The sequence below is a fragment of the Neofelis nebulosa genome, chromosome 1 (assembly GCF_028018385.1).
Source record: "Neofelis nebulosa isolate mNeoNeb1 chromosome 1, mNeoNeb1.pri, whole genome shotgun sequence".
Classification (NCBI taxonomy): Eukaryota; Metazoa; Chordata; class Mammalia; order Carnivora; family Felidae; genus Neofelis; species Neofelis nebulosa.
In genome coordinates, this window is record NC_080782.1 from 108,269,878 (window position 1) to 108,288,463 (window position 18,586).

At 40.6% G+C, this 18,586-nt stretch overlaps 1 protein-coding gene across 1 annotated transcript in view; it reads right to left on the reverse strand.

Annotated features, from left to right (window-relative positions):
* Positions 1-15,814: 15,814 nt before the first annotated feature.
* RGS7BP (regulator of G protein signaling 7 binding protein) overlaps positions 15,815-18,586 on the reverse strand; it is a 104,451-nt gene continuing 101,679 nt past the window's right edge. The window contains exon 6 of the mRNA XM_058731415.1: positions 15,815-16,843. Within this exon, the coding sequence (XP_058587398.1) occupies positions 16,752-16,843 (92 nt within the window). The 3' untranslated portion in view covers positions 15,815-16,751. The remainder of the gene's footprint in view (positions 16,844-18,586) is intronic.

Sequence of the window (18,586 nt, forward strand, 5' to 3'; positions counted from 1 at the left end):
GAGAAAGGGCAGAGAGAGAGAGAGGGAGACAGAATCAGAAGCAGGCTCCAGGCTCTGAGCTGTCAGCACAGAGCCCGTCTCGGGGCTTGAACCCATTAACTGTGAGATCATGACCTGAGCCGAAGTTGGACGCTTAACCAACTATGCCGCCCAGGTGCCCCTGAAACCCAGAACTTTTGACTTACAGTCCCGCGCTCTTTGCTATCACATGCTGCCTCCGTTAGGGGTCATTTTTGTGGCTTACAACAATTTATTTTCAATATTCTATTTTAAAAACTAATTTAGTGAACGACTGACTGCATGTTAGCCTATTGCCACTTTGTCAATGATACAAGGAAGTGAAAAGGAAAAGTCTCTTAAGGACTTAGAAGTAAAATTGCCCCCTGAGAATTAAACTATGGTATTAGCTCATCAATAAATTATAGCACAGACATCCATTGTCACCTTAAAGAGGCAAAATTGTTCCCAGGTCTGCCAAATTCAATTATGACTCAATTGAAGGTATTACCATTTATGAGGGAGGAGGCATCAGTCACAAGTGAGGTTAATCATCCTTTCACACTTAGGAAAACAAGAGTCATAGAAGCCATATGTTAGCAGAGCCCAGCCATGCCTGTCTTGGGGAAAAGATGTCTACACCTCTCAAAAGAAACCTCATACCCATTAGCAGTCACTCCCCATTTCCCTTCCAACCCCCTCACCCGAGGCAACCAGAAAGCTATTCTTTGTCTCTCTAGATTAGCCTGTTCTGGATTTTTCACATAAATGGAGCCATACAGCATATAGTCTGTTGTGACTGGGTTCTTTCACTTAGCATGTTTTCAAGGTTTATCTATGTTGTAACATGTGTCAGTACTTCATTCCTTCTGATTGCCACATAGTATTTCATTGTGGATATGCTAAATTGTATTTATCCCTTGAGCAGATGATTGACAGTTTTGTCCTACTTTTTGGCTGTTAGGAATAATGCTGCAATGAATGTTTATATACAGATTTTTGTGTGTGTGGAGGCGTGTTTTCATTTCTTTTGGGCATATAACTGGGAGTGAAATTGTTGGGTCATATGATAACTCTATGTTTAACCTTTCAAACAACTGCCATACTATTTTCTAAAGCAGCTTGCACCATTTTACATTCCCACCATGTATTAGGGTTCCAGTTTCGTCACATTCTAGCTGACATTTGTTATTTTCTGTTTTGTATTGTTACTTCAGTACACTTTGAATAGGAATGGTGAGAGTATACGTCCTTACCTGTTTCTCTTCTTAGGAGGAGAGCATGTAGTCTTTCACCACTTAGTATAATGTTAGCTGTGGGTTTTTGTAGATGTCCCTTCTGTGGAAGTCTTGTTTAATTCCCAGTTTGCTGAGAGTTAAAAAAATATCATGAGTAAATGTTGAATTTTACCACATGCTCCTGCCCCCTGCCCTTCAATTATTGAGATCTTCACATGGTTTTCCTTCTTTGGTTCCTTGATATGGGAAATAACATTGATTGACTGAACCAGTCATATATTCCTAGGACAATCTCCACTTGGTCTAGCTGTATTATCTCTTTTATAGATTGTATTTGATTTGCTAGTGTTGTGTTCAATAACACTTGTGAATTTTTATTTCAGCAGTTGATTGGGATTATTAGCTCTTTTGTCATTGTTCCTTTTTTCCAAATATTCTGTTTGTTTGATAGAGCTGGAATATCTTTTAGAATTTATTGGAGTATACTAGCCAAATTATGGAAAGAGCCCAAATGTCCATCAACTGATGAATGGATAAAGAAGATGTGGTTTATATATAAAATGGAATGCTACTTGGCAATGGGAAAGAATGCAATCTTGCCATTTGCAACAATGCGGATGGAACTGGAGGGTATTATGCTAAGTGAAATAAGTCAGTCAGAGAAAGACAGATATCATATGTTTCCACTCATATGTGGAACTTGAGAAACTTAACAGAAGACCATGGGGAAAGGGAAGGGGAAGAAATAGTGTCAAACAGAGAGGGAGGCAAACCATAAGAGACTCTTAAATACAGAGAACAAACTGAGGGTTGATAGGGAGTCCAGGGGAGAGGGGAAAATGGGTGATGGGCATTGAGGAGGGCTCTTCTTGGGACAAGTACTGGGTGTTGTATGTAAGCAATGAATCATGGGAATCTACTCCCAAAGCCAAGAGTGCACTGTATATACTGTATGTTAGCTAACTTAACAATTATATTTAAAAAAAGAACTATCTGTGTTTTCTCCATTGTCAGTGTTTTTTTTTTTTTTTTAAATTTTTTTTTTCAACGTTTTTTATTTAGTTTTTGGGACAGAGAGAGACAGAGCATGAACGGGGGAGGGGCAGAGAGAGAGGGAGACACAGAATCGGAAACAGGCTCCAGGCTCCGAGCCATCAGCCCAGAGCCCGACGCGGGGCTCGAACTCACGGACCGCGAGATCGTGACCTGGCTGAAGTCGGACGCTTAACCGACTGCGCCACCCAGGCGCCCCGTCAGTGTTTTTGATTTGTTTGTTTGATGACAGTCCTTCTCTTTCAAGTTATAGACTATTCTCAATGTCCAGTGAACCTTGTTTCTCTGTTTGTGGTTAGAATGAGTAGTTAAAGTTGACTGTGGGTGGTAATTGTTGACCATTGGCTTCATTTTAGGGTAAATGTATAAGGAGCACACCACAGGTTGTAGCATTAGAATCTTTTGGCAGGATAGGTTTTGAACAACTCACCTGGTTGCCCTTTATTATCATTATGCCACTTTTTCGTAGAACTGTTCACTTCCATAACTACACTGTCATATATCTATGAAGCAAAGCTACTGTATATTCAGTAAGCATACATTCTTTCTTTGGCTCACCTTTGATATTTTCTAAGCCTTTTAACTTGGATTTGAAGGTGGTTCCCTGCTCTATAATAAGTCATATAGCCTTCTCAGCTCAGTGCCAGACTCACCATAGCAATATGTAGCAAAAGTAAAATTTCTATTTGATCAGAATTTGAAGTATATAATTGTACCAGTGTTCTAGAAACTCATGGGTATATAGAAATCCATTTCAAATCTGTGAGGTAATAAAACACAGAAGTGGCCACTTATTTGAGGGAGGGAAAGGAGAAAAGCTTTAAGTACAGTGGGCTGCTGAAGGACATGGAAGGAGCATGCCTGGATCAGGTGCCACAGCTGGGGTTCTGAACATTCGGGGCCACATGAATACTGGCCCCACTCTACCCTCACGTGGGGTTTCTACGTATGGATGATGAGTTCTGATATGAATAAGGGACCAAATGAAACCTTCAGAGATAGAAAATGTACTGTTTTAGAAGGTAAAGTTTAGGAGACTCAAGGGGATTTTCAAAAATGGAATTGGATTGGAACAAATTCAACATGGCAAAGTTTTTCTGCACGATGTGGTGAAGTTTGTTTTTTGTCTCTTTCCTCTTAGATACCTAGAGCAGTAGATGGTTGTCATGGCTTTTCCTTAGGCATAGTATTCCCCTGTACAGATAGGGTAACTGAGTAACCCAGGATCACATAGAATGAGGAGTAAGTATGCTTCTGTAGTCATGCAAGAGCTGGAATGAAAACCCATATAAAACGCAGGGCCCTCTCTTCCATGCTATAGTTTCCTCAATTGAGTAATATAATGGAGACTTCAACCTTGTGAAGTTTTGTGGAAGAGTTTCTTCATACAGAAGTTTCTTTGGCTGAGTCAAAAGTGACAGCTGAGACCCAAGACCTGTAAAATTCTAACTCCATAATGGTATTTTTTGACATCAATATTAATTGATCACTTTCGAATTATTTTCTCCCATTGTGTATTGGTGAGGAGACAGCTTAAAGAACTTCGAAGAAAACGTAGTGAATTCTTTTAGGCAGTGTAAACCTCACTGTTGGTGGAAGGATGTTAGTTGCCAGTTAGTGAGTGAAGTATTCTGAGGAAAGCCCAGGGTAGAGATATGATTGTTTTGTTGAGTGAAAAGATACCGTGTGTTTGACATATTAGGCAATACAGTTCATGCTGCAGACCCTTTCTCCCCTGCCCCTGACAGCTTAGATTTTTTTTTTTTTTTTTTTTTTTTTTTTTTTTTTTTTTTTTTTTTTTATTTTTTTTTTTATTTTTGGGACAGAGAGAGACAGAGCATGAACGGGGGAGGGTCAGAGAGAGAGGGAGACACAGAATCGGAAACAGGCTCCAGGCTCCGAGCCATCAGCCCAGAGCCTGACGCGGGGCTCGAACTCACGGACCGCGAGATCGTGACCTGGCTGAAGTCGGACGCTTAACCGACTGCGCCACCCAGGCGCCCCAGATTTTACCTGAGACATCTATGCTCAGCTCTTTCCTCTTTCCTATCCTGCTTCCTTCTTTCCTCACAGATTTTTGTCAAAGAGCATTCCTTCAAAACAAACAAACAAACAAACAAACGAAAACAAAAACAAATGCACACAAATCCTTATCTTAGAATCTGCTTCTGTGAAACATATCCTAAGACACTGGGTACTAAAGTGGTCTTAGGTAGTTGACTCTAAGGGTAGTAGTACTCAACAGACAGAGGGCAGTGAGGTCTCCAGCCCTGACGAGAAGTGGATCACTGAGCCCTGGCACTGAGCAGTGCCATTGCTACAACATTCACCTCTAGTGATTTTGGAGGGGATGTAGGTAGGAGGGGATGTACTGGCTCACATCTGACATCTCTGCATGGGAGAACTAGCAGTTAGGGGGCTGTGGAATTGAGTGGTTATTGACAAGAGAAAATGACAGGCTATTTTTGCAAAATACTTCGCAATTTTAAGCAAAGTATGAGAGTGAGTGGGCCTTTTGGGAAGAATTTAAAGAGGCTGTCATCTCCTATAGCTGGAGGACAGACATCCCTGAAAACCAGACCCTAGACTTAATTGTAAGAGTGGCAGAATTTCAGAGCAGGCTGAATTCTCCATATCAGAGTTAAGGTCCTGATAGAGATGGAGATCTGGAAAGGGAACTGCCGAATATTTTCAGGTGAGCATCTTAAATCCCCAGATTGTCCCGAGGCCTCTGGGCCTGAAGACATGGCCCACTCTACCTTGTGGAAGATAGAGTCCTTGTTCTTCTTCTTCCCCTTCCTCCCCCTCCTCCTCTTCCTCCTCTTCCTCCTCTTCCTCTTTCTTCTTCTTCTTCTTCTTCTTCTTCTTCTTCTTCTTTTAAGACAATGCAAAACCTTCAAATGAGACACGTGCTTTAGGAGACAATGCTAGTTTTCGTCAAGATCTGCCTTCATTTCCTTTTCTGGCTGAAAAATCAATAATGAGGATAAGATGTACAGTAGGCAAGTGCTGGGTTTAGGAAGGGAGGTGATGGATTACACATCAAAGGTGCTGACTCACAGGTACCAGGAGAAACCAGTAAAGCATGCCCAGGAGTGGGTCTAGAGGGTGCTGGATCAGGCGTGATAGAATACAAAGGATGAATACAAAGACCCTCTTTCATGAGATAGGATTTAACACTTTGGTAAGGGCTCTGGAAGGTGGCTTAAATGTGCTACTGTTAAGGCACTTGGAAGCTTGAAAAAATGATGAGCCTCATTAAATAAAGTTGAGATAGCAAAACTCTCATGGCACAGTATAGAGGAAGGAGTTTGCTGAGATAGATCCCCTATGAGCCTGGAAAATTCAGCAGCTGACTCTGTTCTTTGGGCGGACCCAGGGACACTTTATTTTCCAAGGCAGTAAGGAATGTGCTAATTAGGGGAATAGCAGCATCAATAAGGAGCTCAGTGGTGTCCATCCTTTGTAGGCCTGGCTGATAGTTAGATGCTGTTATTGAACAGGGCTTCTAGTAGCAATGGGGATGATAGAATCCTGGATTGGAAAAGGCTAGGTGAGACCACATAACCATGAGAAGCAAGGTGGGAATAATTGCTGTCATGGGCAGCAAGATCTGAATGGCACAGGAGAGGCTGACCTGCAGGGATCTTTGGAGATGGCTGATAATGGTGATCATGGTATTCCTAGGGGTAAGACAAGTGGGCAGGGTATTATTTAATATATGTATAATTTGAGGAGATCAAGGATAGATGAGCAGAAGACTGACATCCCTTCCCCAAAGGAAAGTGACCATTCTTGCTCAGTTTCCACAGCTGAGACAGCTAAACTCAAACCTGTCTACCAAAGGAGAAGCTGCATCGGTATTAAGACAGATCCTGTGAAACTTGCCAGGTTTGTACAGTAGTGATTCCTCCAGGCCTTCCCCAAAGGGTCCTGTAGCCATCACCCAGGTAACCAAACAATGGGAAGAGGAAACATTTAGATCTTTCAAGGCCTTCAGACATAGGTCCTGAGCTGACGTTGCTTCCCAGGGATCTGACATCTGTCAGGGGAAAAACCAATGGAGGTAAGGTCATAAACAGATTCATGATCCCTCTCTGCCTCACCGTGGGTCGGCTGTGCCCATGGACCCATCCGGCAACCTTTTCTCTAATTTCCCAACATATAATATTATGGACATACTTAATAGTTGGCCAATACCATTACACCCAATTTCTTGATACAGAGGAAAAGCTATTGTAAATAGGAAACACTAAGTGCAAGTTCCTGAAAACTTTTTCCATTCTCACCAAGACAATTAATCAAAAAAAAAAAAAAAAAAAACACAAAAAAGCAAACAAACAAAAAAAACATTATCACAAATCCAAGGTGATGGAAAAGATTCAGCAGTGGTGGTTCTTATCACACCCCCCATTTTATTTTAATCATCACTTCAGCTTCTTCAAACACTGGACGGGTCATGGCAGATGAACACTGTTATGCCCAGAATTCGTGATCCCCAAAGACCACTAGGGAGCCGAGTCCGATGCAAAAGCAAAGAGCCTTTATTCGAGCTAGCTCGAGCTCAATCCCCTACCTGCACCGATGCAGCGGTGAGATACAGGAGAGAGAGCGAGTTTCAAAAGCACAAAGGTTTTATAGGGGTCTAGGGCCAGTTGGTGAGGTAATGGCTGTGGCCTCAGCCGATTGGCTGGGGAAGGGTCGTGGCATCGGCCGATTGGCTGGGGAAGGGTCGGATTCCTGTTACACAGGTAGCCGGGCGTGTTTTGATCGGGGAAGTTTGAAGGGTGAGCAGGAGGTTACTCTAGGAGAGTAGCTGTGGTCTGAGGTTTCTGCGATTTTCCCGGAAAGGGGGCATGTCAGGGACATAGTCACTCAAGGTGGAGAACACAGAACAAGATGGAGTCGGCCGGCGTAGGTCTGCCCTTTCAAACACCACTGCTGCAAGCTTATCCAAGAAGCCCCAGTAATAGCTGTTGTGCCGAATGTGGTATCTTTACTAGAACAGATTATATGGCTTCAAGAATAATCATGAGACTTTAACCGAGTTCCAAAGATCTCTATTGACTGCACTTTATAGACAGAAAAAGTTATATGAAATCTGAAGAGGATCCAGATAAGAATTTTGAAGAGAATCAAGAATCTTGAGATGCTCTGGGTCCCCCCAAAGAGTTGCTACTTTTATCTTCCCTGCAACAAATGAACTATCCTTAAGTATTCCCAGCAGAGGTTTTACCGGGAGCAGGTGGAGATGAAGTCCCTAAAAGCCCTGGCTGAGTTTTATCAACCAGCAAATGCATACACACTATTAGAAATTATGCCAAATTGTTATGGGCTTTTATCTAACAATGAGAACACAGAAAATGGAGCTCTGTGTACTCATTGTATAATATTATTACTTAGCAGCTGTGTATGTGAGTATAACTCAACTCCATGTTCTCAGATGACCTTTTGGAACCAGTCCTCTCCACCTCTAGTGGATCTCACATGCCTTTTAGCATCCTATGTCCTCACTGCATAATATTTGTTTTCCTCATTCGTGGTTTGGTACCGAGGGTTGAGCATCAGTCTGTGTTCTCAGATGATCTTTGGGAACCAGACTTGTGTATCCCTAGATGACCTCACCAAGGCTCACAACAGTCCGATCCTGTTGATCGGAATATTCTCTTTAGAGAACCTCACATTTGCACACCAAGTCGATGGCATGTTGTTCTCTGGACACAGCAAGTGTGAAATGGCGAGTCCTCTGAATGCCTTGGTAAGCAAGACACACAAACTCCAGAGAATGGGAGATAAACCTTACAGAGATTAAGGGGTCTGCTACATCAGTGAAGCTTTTAGGAGTCAAGGGATCTGAGAGGTGCTGGGGCGTCTCCAAAACAAAAACAAGTTTTTGTCCCTCGCATTTCCAACCATGAAGCTAGAAACTTGAAGCTTGAGCAGCCTCCATAGGTTTGGAAGGCAGCGTATCTCACATGTGAGGTAGAGCTCTAGTTTTAATTTGGTCCCAGAGCAAGAAGGGGGTCTTCAGCATGTTTAGGCTTTACCATCAATAGCCCTGTCATTTGTGCCATATCATCTGGCAGAGGCCACGGTACTAGAGGAATCTGGGTATAAAAGGATGCTGTGGACACTCTGGCAAACTCCAATAAAAGAGTCATAGCACAGACCCTTGGAGTTCAAGAGCAAGGCTGTGCTATCTGCAGCAGAGAAAGATAGACCATTCAAAAAGCAGCTCTTGGTAGAGATGGAAACTGTAAATGGGTCCAACAGCACTGGTCTTGCAGCCGACAGAATAATAGTCCCCCAGAGATGTTCACTTCCTAATCCCTGGAACCTATAAATGTGTTACTTGGCAAAAAGGAATTTGCAGCTCTGATTGCATTAAGGATCTTCAAATGGGACAATTATCCTGGATTATGTGGGCAAGCCCAACAAACCAGCACGTTTCCCTCTAAGATGAGGCAGAAGTCAGAATAGGAAGGATACCTGAAGATGAAAAAAGGAGTCACATACACACAGAATTGAGGCTATGCTACGTTTTTGCTGATTGGAAGATAGAAAAAGGAGCCACAAGCCAAGGAATGCAGGAAGCCTCCAGAAGCTGGGAAAGAAAAGGAGATAGATCCTCCCCTACAGGCTCCAGAAGGAACACAGATTTGTTGACCTCATGACTTTAAGGCGGCAAAACTGATTTTTGACCTCCAGAAATGTGAATGATAAATGTGGGTTATTTTAAGCCACGAAGTTTGTGGCAGTTTGTTATAGGGGCAGCAATAAGAAATGAATACAAGCTTTTTTCAGCAAAATTTATTTACAGCTTCCGTTCAATGTCCAGCCTCTTGGTAACAGAGATTGACACTGTGCCCTCGATCTAATACCATTCCTTCTGGAGAACAGACTGCCAGCTGGAGACAAATTGAGACTACATCCACCCTGACTGGGATTTACCTGCTTTCTGGATAGTAGTTTGCCAGTGTTGTCTGCAGGGCTTCAGCCAGCAACAATATCTACTGACTGACAAAGTGTCTGACCTACCAATGCAGGATCTTACATAACATTGCCTAAGACCAAGGGGCCTCACTTCTTGGCAAAGCAGGTGCATCAGTGAACACACGACTGTGGGATCCACCAAGCAGAAGCTGCCATCGCACTGGAGTGGTGGCTTGGCCTCTTTAAAGAGAGGATGCCTTGTATTATTGGGGTGATGCAACCTATGGGATGCATTATACTCCTTACACCAACCAATGGTCATTAGATGGTTCTAAATTCATGAGTCCAAAAATAAAGGGGTGAGAGTAGGAGTGGCTTCAGGAATCCACTGAGGACTTTGTGCTCTCTCTTTGGGGGTCTAGAATCTCTGTCTCTAGAGGTCCTAGATCATAGAGTGAAGAAAATAAGAATCCCACTAAGCTTTAAGCTACCACTGCTAAGTGGTCAACTTAGGGTCCTACAGGCAGAAAACTAGCAGGCAAGTAAGAGTTACCATACTGACAGAGGTTATCGGCTCTGATCGTCATGAGCAGGGAGAGTTACTGCAGTATGAGGGGTATGTTCATACACAGGAGTATGTTCGGCATTCACATGACCACTGGGTCACCTCTGGTATGCCTAGGTTTAACTGTAAATGGGCAGGTATAGCAACTAAAGTGTACTAAGGGCAGGGTAACCAGGGTCTCAGATCACTTGGGGGTAAGGGTCTGGGTCATTTTACCAGGAAGCTCAGAAGTGCCTAAGATGGGGGAATTTAGCATGGATTAAGTGAAAGCTGTGGTTTGTCCCACTGTCCCTCTTTTTGTATAGTAAACGGTAATAACAGAATCCAGAAGAAGCTATAGCTGGGTGGAGTAGGTCCATATGAGAAGCAAGGGGATCTGGGCAGTGCCAGGCATGAACTGTAGGAGGCGCTGTGGTACCTGCCGAGGTGTGCATTACTGAGCCACAGCATCCATCTCTCAGCTGCTGTGAATGTTGGTTGCTAAGGGCAGTATGCACTTGATTTTTTTTTTTTTTAAACACCCAGTTACATAGCCACATCCCAAACCATAGTAAACGGGGTCTTAAATTTAGGTGGCCAGTGTCTTGCTGAAATTTGGGGTCTCTGTTTCTAAAGGGAAAAAGGAGAGAATGGATATCGGAACTGCTAGCCACTGTTGCGTATTGCTTGCGCCCATCGGAGAGTCAGACGATAGCCTGTGTAGTTCCAGGCTGTACTTGCACAGCCCTTGATAACCAGCTGGACCTCAAAAGCTTGCCTCTTGAAAAACTTCTTGGGATACACTCCTGGAAGAACTGAATTCCTAGATGTCTCTCCAGACACGTATATGATTCCTTTTATTGGAAAATAAACCTATATGGGGTGCCTGGGTGGCTCAGCCAGTTACATGTCTGATTTTGGCTCAGGTCATGATCTCACAGCTCATGGGTTCGAGCCCCGCATCGGGCTCTGTGTTGACAGCTTGAAGCCTGGAGCCTGCTTTGGGTTCTGTGTCTCCTGCTCTCTCTGCTCCAACCCCACTCACACTCTGTCTCTGTCTCTCTCTTTCTCAAAAATAAATAAACATTAAAAAATTTTAAGAAAATAAACCTATTTAACTGATTTTTTTTTTTTTTTTTTTTTTTTTTTTTTTTTTTTTTTTTTTTTTGGTCATAGTTATCAGGAAAACAGAGTTAAAGAGATTTACTGCTATTGTCAGGGAAAATATTTCCAAAGCCTGCTTTAATCCTTCCTCTTTTGACTTCACTTTCACTTAATTCTTTCTTTCCTTCCTTCCTCCATCCCTCCCTCCCTTCCACCCTCTCTCTTTCCTTCCCATCCACCTTTGTCTGGCTCTCTATTTTATCTTCCAAAGTTATGGTGTCCTGGTGTTTCCTTTCCATAACCCCACTGCCCACACTTTGATGACAGGGAATAAGTCCAGGGGATGGCAGGGAGGGTGAGAGGAAGTGATGAGTCACAAATTCTCACTTTTAATTTTTTTTAAAACTTTTATTATTAGTTTTTATTACACAAGGAATACATATTCATTGTAGAAAAATTAGAAAACACAGAAAAGCAAAAAGAAAAAATAATCACCCATAATCCCACTACCCATAAATAACTACTATTAACATTTTAGTGTATGTCTTTCTAGCTTCTTATGCATATATATACATACATAGATATTTTTATATATAATTTTCTTTTTTACAAATATTGTGTCATACTATACATACTGTTTTATAACATGTGTTTTTCATTTAATATATATTGTGAACATTGTTGTTTATTCCCTGAAAAAATTATACAGATACTACATGCTCATTGTGGAAAAATCAGAAATTACCGATATGCAAAAAGAAAATATAATTGCTCCAAATCTCACCTCCCAGAGATAGATGCTGTTAACCTTTTAGCAAATATCCTTTCAGACACTGTAATGCACACATGTGTATGTATACTCTTAAAATGGGAACACACTGTATTCTTCTATAACTTTCTCTTTTCATTTAACAATATAGCTGTTTATTTCAGTAAATATACATCTAGTGCTTATTCTTAATTGGTGCACAGTAGTATTCCCTTGAAAGGATATACCATATTTAACCAACCCTATATTGTGGGCTTATTTATATTTTTTTCATTCCTCCAATTTTTTCCATGCTCCTATAAGCATCCTTTGTTGCATGTATTTTTTGAATAATGAATGAATGTATCTTGAGTTCATTTTTTCTTAACCTTTTTAAAAGGAGAACTCCCTAAAGTGGAAGTATTTGACATACACAAAAAATATGTTGCCAAAATATTTTCCAGAAAGATCGGGTCAGTTTACACTCTTGTTTACTCTGTAAGAGAATGTCCGCTTCCATACTTCCTTACTGACCCTAGGAACTATAATTCTTTATATCTTTTGTCTTTCTGATACATAAAAAAAGGAGTGTATTGTAATATTTGCATTTTTGATTACTAGTGTATTTAAATATGTTCATATTTATTATTAGTTCATTACTTTAGTTTATGGTACATTGCCAGTTTGTGTCCTTGGCTCAATTTTCTACTGGAAAGTTTGATTCTTTTTGATCATAAAATGTTATCTATTCATGCATTCATTATTCACTCACACAATAAATATGTTTTCAGTAGTTGCTTTGTGTCTAGCACTGTGTTAAGTATTGAGGATATAACAGGAAGCAAAACAGACACCATGGCTGCTTTCTTGAACTTCCAGTTTAGTGGAAATAAACAGACAAACAAGCAATAATTTAAAAAGTGCAGTGAGGAAAGAATGAAATAGGAACATTCTGTTGGGAAGGTTGTAGATCATAGAAACCTCCCATCAGTAATGGGGTTTAAGCTCTTGATGTACATTAGAGATCTATACTCTTTGTTGCATATATTTCAAATTTTGTTTTCTCTTAATTTGGTTTATTTTTTACTGTATAGGAGTTCTGCATTTTTAATTGGTCAAATCCATCTATCTTTTTCTTTTTGGTTTCTTCCTTTGGTATCATGCTTAGAAAGGCTTTTCTCCATAGTAAAATTACAGAAATATTTATCAATATTGCCATACTCCTTGTATATGTTTATGTGCTTTAACATGTAAATCTTTACTTCACCTAGAATTTATTTTGATGGAAGTTATGAGGTATAGATCTAGGATTTTCCCCAAAAAATGGCCAACCAGTCATCCCAAATTATTTAGTAATCCCACCTTTTCTTACAGATTTGAAAGGTCATCTCTTTATAATGCACTCAATTATTTTATGTTCTTAGGTTTATTTCTGATCTTTATATTTCATTATAATGATTTATTATGGGCCAATAGCATCACTGCTTTTTCTCATCCTACCTACCGTTACCTGAAACCTGAGCATTTTGCATTTGGTGACTTTCGAGAACACAAAGAAATGATAGGCAATTTTTAGGTACATGTAGGTGGCGTGGGAAGTTAGTCTGGATGATATCCTTAATCCTTTCAGCTCTGAGACTTCCAGAATCTGAATTCCATATGGAATATTGTTAACCTGGTCCATTGTTTGCTGTCTAAAATGAATGAGATGCTTTTATATTCTGCACATTTGTTTTCCCCTCTTACCCTAAAGCTCAGAATTCAGTAGGTGGCAGTATTGCCATACAGTAAGCATCCAACTGTTAGAAGAGCACCCAGGAACAAAATGATCCGGCAGGATTTTAGAATTTCCCTAAAAGCTTTCATTAGAGGAGGCATCCGGGCTGTGCTACTTCTAAAGTCTTCTTTGTACCCTTCAACAGTGGCACAACCAGAAGTTTGCAGTCAATCTGTTTCTAGAAGCACGCAAAACATCAGCGGACAGATATTTTAAAGTGATACCTTGGCCGTGTGGGCGTTTGTTCACCTATCTTATCCACAAGTGCCTTTGAACCTAGCCACTGACGATTTAAAGCCTAGAAATGTGGTTTTAAACAATATGATTATGGTGGGATTCAGGTGATTTTTATTTTCTTTATACTCGGTGGTAGGTTTCAGATTGCCCATAAAGAATATATATTGCCTCTGTAATCTGAACACACACACACACACACACACACACGCAACAAAAAAAAACAACAACGATGAATCAACACAGGATATTGAAATTATGGTGGTAAAATGGGTGAGGGTGTGCCAGAAAAAGTTGACATCCTTTTCTGTTTTCAGCATGTGAGTACCCATGCAACAGAATGGGTTCAGGGTTCTCTCCTTACCCCTAGAGATCAGCTCAGTGTTATTGCTAATCTGAAAGCGAATTACTAGCAGAAGCCGAGACAGTAGACCTCTATCTCATGGACTACACCTGAGAAAGTCCTTTGGTAGGTGAGAGGAGAGTGGGGTCAGCTCCTAAAGAGACGCATTGGCATATCTAATGGGAGATGGTGAGCTGTCTATTGCCACTATGAGCCAGGGTAGGTCATCACGACTTGGAGCACTACATTTAATTTTAGGACCTGCTAGTGAAAGAAGATCTATAAATCTTGGAGTGTGTCCACAGGAACTATAAAACCAATCAAAGTCTGGGAAACAGGCACTATGAATAAAAGATAAGGTGGCTGAATTTATTTACCTTAGATATGGGAAGCCTACCTAAGGAATTAGACAAATTCCCTTCTCCATGAATAGCTACTATAGCCCTCCCAGACCTGGAGGTGAGACCTGAATTTATTAACAGTCTTCAGTTGTACAAAGGACAATGGCATGGAAGGTAAGTGTTCCTTTCATACCGAGACTAAGGCGAGAGTGAGCACAAATTAACCAAGCAGAAGTGATTTAGGTCAAGCAGTTAGAGGAACGTGCTGAACACCAAGGTAGGTTTATCAGTTGATAACTTTGCATGAATTAGTAGGAACTAGATTGAAGCAAAGGGTTCAATATAGTGGAAAGGTGGGCGAGGGCTGAGACGGGAGCTGAGAGCATGCCCAGTTGGGCTGTTTTATAATTTCTAAAACAATGGACCTTAAGTGAATTAACCACGGGGGATGGAAATGAACCATATTCAAAAACCATAGTAAGCTTTAGTCAAACCTGATTTATGAAATCAGGCTTTACAGACCAGATAAATCTGGGAGTAGTTCCCTGCTTTCCAAGGGGGTATTCATTCTAAGGGTCTTTAAGTAGCATATTCCAATAACTGTTTTACAAATATTTGATTTAGAAAGTTGTGGTTTTCTCATATAAGTTTCAGAGATACCTCTTTATATGGAGTCAGGCATACTTACAACCGTGCATTCATTACCAGGTCATTGGAACACAACTCTGGATTCCAAGATTAAGGCCCCAAGTGAGCTGGTATGATCTAAAGAGACACCTGTGTAGCCTTTTGAGATCTCTTCCAACCTTTTAATCTGTTCGCTTTCAATCACAAATGCTAGAAGACAATTCCAAGTATAATTTTCACAACATCAGATATTTGGTTGAACCATATGAAAATGCTATTTTTATAGGTCAAAACAGTCCAATGCCAGCAATTTCATATGGTTCAACCTAATACAATAATTATTCCGTTATTTCATATATACCTATCTTCATCTTCAGTAAAGCTAACAGCTTTAATAAATTTAGTTGTTAGGTCAAAATATTGGTGGACCTATAAATGCCTGTGCACTTAAGTACTGAGAAAGTATAGGGTTGGGATTAAAAATGCATCTTGAATAAACTAATTATAGGCATCTAGCCCATCCTTTTATTGTACTGGACACTGGTTGCTTCTTGTCCTTCTTTAGGGTCATTTAGGTTTTGGAAAGCAAGAAAAAAAAGTCCAAAGGTCTGATCTCTCAACCCATGGGAAATACTGTTTGGGAAACGGGCCAAGGAAGAACAGGGGACAATATAACAAAATTTGTACCATGTTACAGGTTTAGTGAGGAAGATCATAACAAAACTGTGAGCAGAAAATCGAAGCGTGTGGCTTCCTCCTTTCTAAAATATAGTATTGCTTAATGTGTCCTGCTTTCAAGATTCTAAGCATAAGACAAGACACCAAGTACACATCGGAAAAGTCATATCTGCATAGTCATCTAATATGAGACAAGCTTAGCTTAACTAAAAAGATTTTATTAACAGAAAATGTTAAATATTTTTACGATCTGAGCTAATTCCGGCATGCCCTATAAGATTTAACACTATGCTGCTGTGCAGACATCATGCTTCAGATTTCAATTAGAACAAAATGTGATAATACTCAATTTTACATTTGAGGGTAATTGTATATGTTACTACACCATTTTCTAACTGGATTACTTCATTCTCCAAGAAGCTGAAAAAGACACCATTGGATCAAAAGGAAATTAGTTGCCCATATGCATTGTACGAAGGTATTAGGATAATTGTGTATTTACAAAATTTAAATACTTTCCATATATGGTTTTTGTTGCATTATAAATTAAGATGTTTTTATGTAGAAGCTCTTGGATTCCGACAGAATGGAAGACTAGATGTGAATGAGCACAAAGCAATAGGTGAGGTGGTATATGTTTGATTATAATATTATCTCTAATAATATTGATAGATTGGATTTTTGAACACAGTTTTGCAGTTTTAGAGAGATTTCTATGTTTAAAGACTTTCATATATGATAAATTGTTAACATGAGATCAGCAAGAGCTAAAGATATACTATTATACATGAAATAATTTTTCTCTGTATGATACATTTAAAAAAAACCTTTAAATAATTTAAAAACCATAATTCTCGCATCTGTCATGGTATGGTTTGGAGCAGACATGCACAATGTCAGCTTTAAAAATCCTTTTAAAAACAGCCTGCTTTTTGAATCTTTTTTTACCCCCCTTGACAGCAGCTGCTTTCACATGTAAAATCATTTAAAAGGGTAGAGGGAGGCGAATAAAAGTAATAAGGAAGCATAGAAAACATAGTCAAAAACCAATAATTGTGGTTCAGCTGTCTGGAGGTCCTCAGGTTCTGTGATATTTTCAGGTCTTCGCATTGGTGGGTTTCCAGGAGGAGTTGCCTAGCTTGAGACAAGACAACACAGCCCAAAGAACCTTCTCTTCCGTCTTCTAACCAGGGGGTAGGGAGTTAGATTTAGAAGGCTGCTGTCATCTGTGATGGGACAGAATGTACAGATGAGTGAATTACAAACAATAACTGGGGTTTTTATGAATTGGCTTTAAAAATCCACCATCTTTTGAATCAAGGTTTCTTGTTCAGCACTGTTGACATTTTAGGCAAGATAATTCTTTGTTGTTGGGGCTGTCGTGAGCACTGTAGGATGCTTAGCTGCATCCCTGGCCTCTCCCTACTCACTGGATGCCAATAACACTGCTCCACCAGCCGTGAAAACCAAAAATGTCCTGTGATAGGGCCAAATGTTCTTTTTTTGGTGGTGATGGGGAGCTCAGAGCCTACAGTTGCAAACCACTCCTTAGAATTAAATGTAAACTGCTCAAGACATTCTTTCAGTTGGGAGATGCATAGCTTTTTAGAAAGAGCCCGTGCTTTGGAGTAAGGTTGACCTCTTTTCTAAACCTGCCTCCACTATTTACTAGCTCTATGTGAACATGTAACTTGAAGCTTGCTAAGCTTCAGTTTTCCCCTAGTCAAAATAGGGTTTAATAACACTTACCTTAGGTGAAGATTAAATGAAACAATCTATGAAAGACATTAAGCTTGGGTGAGGTCCTCAGTGCCTAGCACAGAGGAAGCACTCAGTAAATACAGCTCTTATTTCCTCTTTTCCTTTACATAGGACCACTGTGTTGCCTCTACTCACCTACTTTATTGCCTCAGGAAGAAGTCTCAACTATTCTGTGTTGAGTCTTTGGCTAGCGATTTCTATAGGTTTCTGTATACAATGGCATTCTGAGAAGATTGCCAGCTGCTGAATTTGTAAGTTTTGGCTTGGAATTTTTAGCATGATGACAAGCAGATGAAGAAATAAACCAGTAAACCAAATTCAGTTTAGTGAGCTGGGTTTTAAAGAAAGAGTCCAGTCCAAAAGAGAGCGTGGGTAGAAATAGCCTGTTGGAGCGGAACTGGCAGTCTGGTCCCAGAGGCTGGAGAAGGACCATGAGGAGATGACCTGGAAATTGCCAATGTGGGCAGCACTAGGACATAATCAGAATGGGGCTAGGGGCCACAAGAGGTTGGTTGGCTCTGGTACTCTTATGTACCTAAGCTTTTCCAGGACTAGTTGCACCACCCTCCCAGAGCAGAGCTAAGGGGCTCTCTCCTTTCTCCATCCTACCTTGGGATATAGGACCTTGGGAAGGAGCCCAGAGTCAGGGGTTAGATGAAGAGATGGGTAAGGGAAAAATGTGCCCCACATCAATAAAACTGGTTTGTAGACGAGGGTTGCTTTTCCTGATTGCTGAGCCTAGATGCTCAGTAAACTGTCCAGAACAAAAACAAGTGTCGGCTTTCCAGTCCTCTCACATAAATTGTGTCATCCAAGTGCCTGGGCTTATCCTCCCCCTCCCGAAAGGCTGTCATGTGTCACACTTATTTGTAAATTAGCATCACTCACCAAGTTGACAGTGTTCCTTGGAATGGTGCACCATGCTGTACATTTAGATAGAACCAGAATGGCAAGTCACAGGCCAGGGAAGAAAACAGGTACCCTAGCTGAGCACATCAAATTCATCAAACAGTGTACTCTCCCAGTCTCCACAGGTTAATACTCTCTCTTAAGATTCATATTTTGTGAATGTGGAGAAAAACAGTACTCTCTTTGTCCTTTCCATCGTGAAAAGCAATTTTCTGTATTCTGGATGTCAACATTTTGAGACTAAAAATAGGACATCTCTCTTTTATAGTTAAACTTGCCCCAAATAGTTAAGACACTGA